General features: G+C 38.6%; 1 protein-coding gene across 1 annotated transcript; it reads right to left on the bottom strand.

The window, feature by feature from the left end:
- Nucleotides 1-571: 571 nt before the first annotated feature.
- Nucleotides 572-10,450, bottom strand: LOC145431331 (uncharacterized). The gene is made up of 4 exons (XM_080306948.1): nucleotides 10,202-10,450; nucleotides 8,508-8,586; nucleotides 3,329-3,576; nucleotides 572-927 (listed from the first exon to the last, which is right to left on the bottom strand). The coding sequence occupies exons 1-4, from the start codon at nucleotides 10,225-10,227 to the stop codon at nucleotides 810-812; spliced, it is 471 nt and encodes a 156-aa protein (XP_080163074.1). The 5' UTR covers nucleotides 10,228-10,450; the 3' UTR covers nucleotides 572-809.
- Between the last annotated feature and the right edge of the window lie 479 nt (nucleotides 10,451-10,929).

The following is a 10,929-nucleotide window of genomic DNA, read 5'->3' as shown; positions in this document are numbered from 1 at the left end:
AATGACTGAGCATGCATCAAGACACTGCTATACAAGCTGTACACCGACTACTTTACATCGCATCAAAGTCATATCTTCAGTGCTGTCCCATGAAAAGATACCAGTTATGTGTGTTCCTGTGCTTCCCTCTAGAGGACAGCTACTATAATAACATGGCAAGTGCAGTAACCTGCTAGGCTCTGTAGCGAGGGGGTAAAAGTTAAAACTCTAGGATGAGACTAGTGGATATGAACTTGACTTGTTAAACTGTCATTGCACACAGCCAGAAAAGTTAAAGGGAAAATATCTCTGTATCTTTTAGGTAAATGTTTAGCATCTGAAAGTCTTAAAATAATTTGTCATAAACCTTCAATTTAAATTTGTGAATTTAAAAGGTGGACTTGACTTTATGATTACCATCATTTGTCAGCACAGGATTTAGTCAGCGCACTTCCTGCCATAAATGTCGAGCTTATGGATACATGTAAAAACATAAACCAAAAAAACCCCCATTATTATTATTATACCGTAATCATCCATAATGACCTGGCAATGCAAATTATTTTATTTTTTAGTAGTAAAGGACTCGCTGTAACAGCATATACTTTAATAATGAATTTTTCATTATGAATTCTGACCAAAATCAGACAATGTATGTGAAAATATGGCATTTCTTCACAATCCAAGAAGGATAAAAGTACTGTGGTTATAAAATATATTTTTTTTTTATAATTTTCGTAATTTATTAGCAAGGTAGTAAAATATTACTCAACAATAACACATATCCATGAAAAACGTTACACACAGTATATTTTAATGCTTGTACTGCTTCAGTTCCTCAGGCAGGGTGGGGCAGCATCAGGGGTGGTGGGGGAGGTGGGCGGAGTTAGCCGGATGAGAGACAGGTGAGTCTGGGATGGGCCAATAGAAGACTTCCTGGCAACTGAGCTACGAAATAAAAATTGGTAATGGTTAACTGACTTGATACAGGAACTAAAAATCTTCACATTCATTCATAGCCTTGGAAATTAGTTTATTGCTCTGTTGTTGGTTTTTTTTTTGTTTTGTTTTTTTGTTTTGTTTTTTAAAGCAGCTCTCCGTAAACCTAGGAAATTTTACAATTCATCATTTATTCATTTAACCTTAATTAGTAATGATTTCATTAATTTCTTCACAAATACAATTTTAACTATCAGAGAAAAATATTCATAACCATCCCACAGACCTATAGCTATTTACAGCTAACACTAGTTACATTTATTTAGACTCTTTTTCTCCAATTGATCTTTCTGAGTTAACTTCAATAATTACTTCCTCCAAACCATCAACCTGTCTTTTAGACCCCATTCCTACAAAACTGCTCAAAGAAGTCCTGCCATTAATTAATGCTTCAATATTAAATCTGATCAACCTATCTCTAATGATCAGCTATGTACCACAGGCCTTCAAGCTGGCTGTAGTTAAACCTTTACTCAAAAAGCATCTCTAGACCCAGCAGTCTTAGCTAATTATAGGCCAATCTCCAACCTTCCTTTATATCAAACATCCTTGAAAGAGTAGTTGTCAAACAGCTAACAGATCATCTGCAGAGGTTTATTTGAAGAGTTTCAGTCAGGTTTCAGAGCTCAGCACAGCACAGAAACAGCTTTAGTGAAGGTTACAAATGATCTTCTTATGGCCTCTGACAGTGGACTCATCTCTGTGCTTGTCCTGCTAGACCTCAGTGCAGCGTTCGATACTGTCGACCATAATATCCTATTAGAGCGATTAGAACATGCTGTAGGTATTACAGGTACTGTGCTGCAGTGGTTTGTATCATATCTATCTAATAGACTCCAGTTTGTGCATGTAAATGGAGAGTCCTCTTCACACACTGAGGTTAATTATGGAGTTCCACAGGGTTCAGTGCTAGGACCAATTCTGTTTACATTATACATGCTTCCCTTAGGCAGCATCATTAGAAGACATAGCATACATTTACACTGCTATGCAGATGACACCCAGCTCTATCTGTCCATGAAGCCAGATAACACACACCAATGAGTTAAACTGCAGGAATGTCTTAAAGACATAAAGACCTGTATGGCCGCTAACTTTCTGCTTCTAAAGTGAGATAAAACTAAAATGATTGTAGTTCACCTTAAAAATCTTATAAACAGGGTGTCTAACCAGACTGTGAGGAAAGTTGTTCTTGACTAATAAATGTCCCTAAATATGCATATTAAACAAATATTTGCTTTCTTCCATTTGCGCATTATCTCTTAAATTCTATCTCAGTGATTAAAAAGGAAAGAACAACAACAACATACATTATTATCAGGTTGTCGTAAAAACTGTGAAAAGCCTGTAGTTGTATCCAAAATGCTGCAGCACAGAGAGAGCCAACACCAAGTGAGAGCACCTCCCTTTTTCAGAGAGTGGTTGTTGTTTGGGGTGGCTTTACGTCAGGAGTTAGAGGCAGTCATCTACTAGTTAGAATGCTGGTGGTTTGATTCCTGGCTGCCCCAATCTGCATGTCAAATATCCTTGGACAAGATACTAACCCCAAGCTGCTCTACAGTGCATCCATTAGAGCAGTGGTTCTCCCAAAGTCTGGGAGCACAGCCATTGCAAGGGCGGCGTGGTATGAACAAAAAAAAGAATGCTTGGGCATTGCTTGCATAAGAGACGGGGCAAAGCGGAAGATGAAGCATCGCCAAATACACTTCCAAACCAACTTCTTTCCAAGCCAAAGACTGGAAAATGTGATGAAGGATATCTTGCTTTTGGCTTCACCTGCACAACGTTGGTGCCACGGTAAGTATCCCTGGCAGAATTTGTTTCCCCTGCGTCGGGAGCACACGCTGGGCTGTCCACATCATGGACCAACAGATTCCAACAGTTGTTTTGCACAGAGAGGCATTTTTTGAAAAATATCTATTGCATCAATTGATAGCAGTGTTGAATGTTAGTACACGGTAAAAAAAAAACAACCACATGCAAAATAATGACACCATAAAGATGGTTTGTTTTTCTGTTATTTAAAAGAGGTAGTAGTTTATTTTACTCCAACCTGTAATTTGTTGCAGTTTACTTTTATTAGTTTCATTGTTTACAAAAGGTGTGAGGTGTGAAATAAACTGCAGTGGGATTTTCTTGTAAAACAAAGAGGGGCCTAGCAAAAACCGTTTGGGAACCACTGCAATAGAGGATAAATGCTAGATAGTAAGCACTTGTGAAAAAAGTGCTTGGGTTAAAGAGGCAAGTTGTATGAAGTGCCTTGATTTCTCAGGGAGCAGATTCCTCTGCTTCCATGGCTGTTCCCAGGACCCAGACTCAGTGCTGGAAATTATAATTATCTGCTCTTTACCTTTCTTCCTTGTCCTCCTGCTGCTGTCCATCCACAGAGCTCTCTGTCATGTGATCAGCACTTCTGTTGTCATCAAGTTCTTCCTCCACATTGCTACCCACTGGACATCCCAAAGGCCAGCGCAGCTCCCCACTCTCCTGTTCACTGTGGTCTGTGGGCTCCACAACAATAGAGGGAAGACGCTCCCTCCTATAAACAAAGTCTTCGGGATAATCTGACTCTTCATTCATGTTGGCTTCAGGGAAGATCTGGTCAGGGAACAAATTCATAATGCTCTTAAAAAATGTAAATTGAAAATAAGTAACTGTAAGGACTGAAAGTCATGTGCTCATAAATAATACAATCTTATTTCAGTAGATGATGTTCTCAGCCTCCTTAGTTTTTTCAGGTACTGAAATAAATGCCAACTGGTTACAAATTAACAGAATTATTATTATTATTATTATTATTATAAAAAGGAATGAAATGAAAACCACAGTGAAGATGCTACTCAGACAAGCTCTGCAGCATCAATTACACGGCTGATATTCTGAAAAGTTGAAATTTTGAAACAAAATAAAGAGAGAAACAGACCTAAATGACTTTGAAGAAGGTTTCATTACATGTGATAGCAATATCAGTGAGCGACTGCTCAACGTGTGTTTCATCAGGCACAGTGACATAAATGGCTGTAACTGTTAAATGGTTTACTTTTGTTAAACCCACTGAATTAAAATGAAAGTCTGGGCTTTAATTACATCTCATGTGGTGGTGTTAACTGTAAAAACTGTCATTAGATCCGGCCTAAAATGTTCCTCTTTGGCAAAGTATATAGTTAGGGCTGGATCAGGTGAGTCCTGAGTCCTGCAATAAGCTGCTGTTTCTTCTCCACTCATGTGTTTATACACCACTCTGCATTTAACCATTAATTATTATTAATCTGCTCTTTTCAACAGGGTGTCCTTTGTCCCATCTTCCTCCCCTCACTCCCAGCCAGTTGAGGCAGTTAGCCGCCCCTCCCTGAGCCTGGTTGTGCAGGAGGTTTCTTCTTGTTACGAGGGAGTTTTTCCTTACCACTGTTGCCAAAGTGCTTGTTTACAGCGGTTCATATGATTGTTGGGATTTTCTCTGCTTGTGCTTGTGTTGAATGTTAATGTGCCTTAACCTCCTAAGACCCGAACTCTTCCACAGCATGCATTTTTTTTTGGAAAATATTTTTATTGAAAAAAGAAAACAACAGCACTTGCAGTTACCAAAATACAATCAACCTTTCTTCATTTTCCTAAGTAAATATACATATATATATATATATATATATATATATATATATATATATATATATATATGAAAAAAAAAAACATACAACGAACAGGAATCCCAAATACAGCAATCAGAGGACAAGGATGAAGAGTTACCCCAAGAACAGTTGACATAATAGCAAAATACCCTGTCCAGAAACCTTCCAGCTCAGGACACAGAAAAAACATGTGGCTAAGGTGACAAGGAGAACCGTGGCATTTATCACATTTATTTTCCACTTCTGGATACAATTCAGAAAGTCTAGACTTAGAGAAATGCACCCTGTGTATGACCTTAAATTGAATAAGTCCAAGACGAGCACAGGAGGTGGAAGATCGTACCCTCGCTATAGCCTGTTCCCAAGACTCCTCATGTATTCGAATTCCCAGTTCTCCTTCCCATGTACACTTAAGCTTAACATTAGAGTGGTTACTAAAAGACAGGATAGCATCATAGAGTTTCAAAATGGTTCCTCTGTGATGAGGAACAAATGATAACGTAGTTTCCCACTGCTGTTCTGGAGGCAAAGAGGGGAAATTTGGAAAACACTTGGCAACAAAATTTCGAATTTGAAAATAGCGAAACAAATGGGTAATAGGGAGATTATAACGAGAAGACAAGTTGGGAAAACTATCGAAAACACCATCCACATATAAATGTTTGAACTGTTTTATACCCTTGTCACACCACACTGAAAATGTCGAGTCCAAAAGTGAAGGGGGAAACAAATGGTTGTCGCTTAGAGGACCCGAGGAAGACGGCATTACAAAATTAAAGTGACGTCTAAACTGAAACCAGATTTTGACTGTGTTAAGAACCACCTGATTATCAGTGTACAGAGAGGGTCTTACGGGTAAAGAGGAATAGAGCAAAGCCGGTAAAGAAGAGCCCTTACATGATGACAGCTCCAATTTACACCACGAGGAACCAGAAGATTTTAGCCAGTAGCAAAGTTTATGGATGTGAGCGGCCCAGTAGTAGACTAAAAAATTAGGTAATGCAAGTCCTCCACTAAATCTGCATCGCTGCAGCAAAGTTTTAGAGACCCTAGGTGGCTTCCCTCCCCAAATGAAAGAACCAATAATCTTGTCCAGTGAAACAAAAAAATGTTTCGGCAAAAATAAGGGAATTGACTGAAATAAAAATAAAAATTTTGGTAAGATGTTCATTTTAACAACATTAATCTTACCGATTAAAGAAAGGGGGAGATTACCCCATCTTTGAATATCAGATGCGATCCTTGATATAAGAGGAGACAAATTTTCTGATTTAAGGCCAGCTAGAGAGCGAATCACGTTAATCCCTAAGTACTTAAACCCAGATGGACTGAGACGAAAGGGTAGATCGGACTGTTGAAGTTGTCGTGCTGCCGTATTAACAGGAAAACACTCACTTTTCCCCAAATTTAATTTATAACCTGAAAACGAACTGAAGTTCTCCAGAATACTTAAAACAGCAGGGATGGAGCATGCAGGGTCAGTCATATATAATAACAAGTCATCCGCATACAATGATACTTTATGTGTAATTCCATTACGGATGATTCCCCTGAATACAGAAGAAGATCTCAATGTAATAGACAGAGGCTCGATGGCAATGGCAAAGAGTAAGGCAGACAAAGGGCAACCTTGACGACAACCACGACCCAGCGCAAAATAATCAGAGTAAACATCATTAGTATGAACACTGGCTTTAGGGGATGAATAAAGAAGCCGAATCCAGGAAATAAATTTATCGCCAAAACCAAATTTCTCTAAAACTGCAAACAAGTACTCCCACTCCACCCTATCGAAAGCCTTTTCAGCATCTAAAGAAATCACAAGTTCAGGAAGTTCAGATAGACGCTTTGAGTAAATAACATTAAAGAGTGTACGGGTATTAAAAAACAATTGCCGTCCCTTTATAAAGCCATTCTGCTCTTCAGATATAATTCGAGGAAGCACATCCTCAAGGCGAGATGCAATTACTTTAGCCAATACCTTTGCATCGGCATTAAGCAGAGATAATGGCCTGTAGGAACCACAGGAGGTTGGGTCCTTGTCATTTTTGAGAAGGAGCGCTATGGTTGCTTGTGTGAAAGTAGGCGGTAATGAACCCGTTTCCAAGGATTCGTTAAACACAGACAAAAGCAATGGTGCCAATTTACCAATAAATGTTTTATAAAATTCAATTGGAAACCCATCCGGGCCCGGGGCTTTATTAGACTGCATAACTGTAATAGCTTTTAATACTTCTTCAACAGATAATGGGGAGTCCAATTGCCCCGCATCATTAGCACCAATAACAGGGTTTGAAAGATTATGAAGAAATGCATTCATTTTAGCTTTATCCGTGGGAAATTCGGACCTGTACAACAAAGAGTAAAATGTTTTAAAGGTAGAATTAATTTCCAAGGGATCTGTAGTAATATTGTCATAAGAGTGTTTAATACTGGGTATCACACGCGAGGAGGCCTGACGTCGTAACTGGTGTGCCAACAAGCGACTAGCCTTGTCACCATATTCGTAATATGAGCCACGACTGCGTAGTAATAAGTGCTCAGCCTCTTTGGTTGACATAAGATCAAATTCTGCTTGCAAATCAAGGCGCTGCTTCAGTAATTCTGGAGAAGGGTTCAGTGTATAACATTGATCAAGGTTACTAATTGCAGCTATAAGTTCTTTAAGCCTGGCATTAATCTTTTTATTAGCACGGACAGAGTAAGAAATAATTTGACCTCTCAGGTAGCATTTAAGAGTCTCCCATAGCAGAGAATATGAAACAGAATCATCCTGATTGAAGGACAAGAACTCCTCAATAGAGCCTGAAATAAATTCACAAAATTCTTTATCCGCCAGAAGGAGAGAGTTAAATCTCCAAAGTGGAGGACTACGTTTTTGGTTAGAAAGCTGAACATCCAATAGCAGAGGAGAATGATCAGATATTACAATACCAGAATAGTCGGAAGAATTAACACATGAATTAAGAGTTCTGTCAATGAAAAAATAATCAATCCTGGAATAAGACTGGTGGACCTGAGAGAAAAACGAAAATTTTTTGATTGAAGGGTTGCAAAATCTCCATGGATCAACAAGATCATTCTGTTTCATAAAATCTGAGAATGTTTTAGACATAGATGATGGAGTCAAATTACGAGGACTAGATCGATCCAAAATTGGATCAAAAACACAATTCAGATCACCACCAAGGATCAGCAAATGTGTATTCAGAAAGGGGATGTTACTCAGCAATCTATTAGCGAATTCAGCATCATCAAAATTCGGGGCATATACATTTACCAACAAAACCTTTTTCTGCATTAGGGTACCAGCAACAATGATGTATCTACCATTCCCATCAGCAATAACATCGGTCGAAGAGAATTGAACTTTCTTATTAATGAGAATGGCCACTCCTCTAGCTTTCGAATTAAAATTTGAGTGAAAGACCTGACCTACCCAAGGGCAATATAACCTATAATGATCCTTAATGCGAAGATGAGTCTCCTGTAAAAATGCTATGTCAGAATTTAGACGTTTCAAGTGAGTAAAAACCTTAGATCTCTTAACAGGGTTACCCATAGACAGCATGCATTTTTAATTTCTCTTTGATATTTGGGCTTATTGGGGCCCGATGAATGTAAAAACAAAGAATTACCAGATTTTATTTTTACTCATCTTTGCTTTTAAGAAAATTGAGAGCCACATATGAGGATATTCGTTTAAAATTTTGATAGAACAGTAGCAGTATATTGTCCTCATAAGTGGATATCAGGCCCATGTAGAGCAAAATTGAGTATTTTGGTCTAAATAACCTAAAATGTGATGTCCACATATGTAGACGCCAAGTCCTAGGAGGTTAAGGTAACTGTTTTTGTGAACTGGCACTATAAAAATAAAACTGAACTGAATAAAAAACCTACCTGATAGGCTTTGCTTCCTCTCCTCTGAACTGGACACTCCTCCATCTGAGATTCAACTTGAGTGAGAATGGTGTTCATACTACACACACACACACACACACACACACACACACACACACACACACACACACACACACACACACACACACAAGATGTAAGCCAGGGGTGTGATTGCCATTGTTTTACTTCTTTTAGCAACACACTCTGTATTTGGCTTCTAGTAATCTCCTCAGTTCCCGTTCACTTGATAAAGATTTGGTGTTGGTCATCTGAATGCCATCCTCACATTTTGCGCAGGACACAGCCTCCGCAGTGGTGAAACACTCTTCGTGGATAGGGCTTGATCGTGTTACCCTGAACCCTCAGTTAGAGAAAACCTAGGCTGCTGGAGTGTTCCTTTTTTGCTCACATCTGTTTACTCTTTGTGTTTATACATCACTCTGCATTTAATCATTAGTTATTAATAATCTCTGGTTCTCTTCCATAATGTGTCTGTTTTCCTGTCTTCCTCCCCTCACCCCCAACTGCTTGAGGCAGATGACTGCCTCTTCCTGAGCCTGGACTTCTTGCTGTTAAATGGCTTTTCCTTCGCACTGTTGCCAAGTCCTTGCCCAAAGGCGGACCAAGCAGGGAGTCGTTGGGGTTTTCTTCATAGTATTGTAGGGTCTTTACCTTACAGTATAAAGCACCTTGAGGCAACTTTTTCTGTGATTTAGCACTCTATAAATAAAACTGAATGGAAATGAATTACTTTCCAGAGTGTGCCTCTCTGAGATATGGTTTTTATTCCTACATGCGTAGCCTCATTGGATGTGAGACATTCCATCATTTCTTTAATCCTGTCACAAATATTTTTGAAACACTTTGGCGACATAGGGTTCAAAATTTCTAAATTGGTTTTGAAAGAATATCTAACTCAAGGTATAAAAATCAAAGATAAGATATACATGACACATTTATGAAACTGTAGTGTTTATACAAGGTGCTGATGGGCATTAGTAGACTGGACTGAAATGCGTAAGGATGAAATCTGCATGTTAACTATCAGAGACCTCACACTCTCAAAGTCTAGAGATTTCCAACAGGGTTCTAGGAATGTCCAGCTTAGTTCAAGTTTACAGGAAGCAGTGGACTGAGGAATGATTTACAGGGTTTTTGCAGTAGAGAAAAATGTCAAGTGTTATATGGTATACTGTAGGTATACGGAGGGAGACAGCTTCTCCTGCTGAGTTAATCTGCAGCTAATTACTAAGTACAAGCTTGATTAATGCCTCAACCCCATGGAGGGGGGAAGGGTACAAGAACATTTGTTTTCACTACTACTAGTTTTCAAATATATGTGCTGTAATTAATATATTTGTAACAGAAAGACCAGACCTACTCATAAAGACTTTTATGGCATATTACATATAAATAAACATACAATAGGTTTCTGTATATGCATTGCCATTCATTTAGGTCTTTTGAAATACTGGTCAGCAATATTTAGTATAGTCACTGTGTAGTTCAACACAGCTCTATTCCACACATTTATTAAATAATTAATTACTTCATTTGTTGCCAGTTCAGACTGCAGTCACCACAAGGCATTTTCTATTATCATTAAGGTAAAGACCATAACACACAATTCATATCCTCAAACCTTTAGAAAGTGGGTAGGTGGAAGGTAAGAGTATTTAAATCTTGTAACTTACCTATGTGAGGCAGGAATGCAGCTCATGTTTGGCCCAAAGACTTTGCGCACAAAACTAAAAAGGTATTCCAAGGAAAATGGAAAAACCTACACTAGTTCAGTTAAAAGTTAGTTACTGGGTGCTATCAGTCACTTTCCTGTCCTTCCTGCTAATCACAGGTTCAGTTTCCTCCTCTGGTTCTCTTCCCTTCATTGTCCAACAGTGTCATGTTTAGTGACGCACGCAGCACTTGGCATACACACTGGTGTGCAAACCTCCTTTCCAATCTGACCGTCTCAGTGTCACCTTTAATTACAAACAAAACCTTGATGTAACATGTGCAGCAACACGTGACTTGGCACGTGCTGATTAACAGCTGAGCTGTCCTGGCAGCACACATTCATCCAGTTAGGGAGATTATTTTACATCATAATTAATGCTACAAGCTTACCTCCATATAGCTTCAAATATGTATTAGTCAGCAGAGTTGTTGATGTCATAGTAATAAAATTCCCAGCTAAGGCTGTGGGAACTACTATTATGAGAACAGAATTTAGTTTAAAATCATAAGAACATGTTTCATGTAATTAAACACATGAAACATGTTGGAATTCATTTGAGATAATGTTTTACTAACACCTTAGTAAATATTAATAAATTATGTGAAGCTCAATCATATCACAGGTGTTTTCAGCACCAGTCCACCGAGGGGGTAGTGCTATTCTGTAACAGTGCTATTGTCTATTTAG

This window comes from Astatotilapia calliptera, chromosome 10, assembly GCF_964374335.1.
Source record: "Astatotilapia calliptera chromosome 10, fAstCal68.1, whole genome shotgun sequence".
NCBI classification, from domain to species: domain Eukaryota; kingdom Metazoa; phylum Chordata; class Actinopteri; order Cichliformes; family Cichlidae; genus Astatotilapia; species Astatotilapia calliptera.
The sequence above is the reverse complement of the archived record's forward strand: the minus strand, read 5'-3'. Positions and strand labels throughout refer to the sequence as shown.

Excerpts from the sequence above, each read along its gene's own strand:
- LOC145431331 (XM_080306948.1), bottom strand. The coding sequence starts at position 10,227 with ATGAGCTGCATTCCTGCCTCACATAG. Across the intron at positions 8,587-10,201 it reads TGCATTCCTGCCTCACATAG|TATGAACACCATTCTCACTC; the intron begins GTAAGTTACAAG and ends GTGTGTGTGTAG. Across the intron at positions 928-3,328 it reads CAGGAGGACAAGGAAGAAAG|CTCAGTTGCCAGGAAGTCTT; the intron begins GTAAAGAGCAGA and ends TTTATTTCGTAG.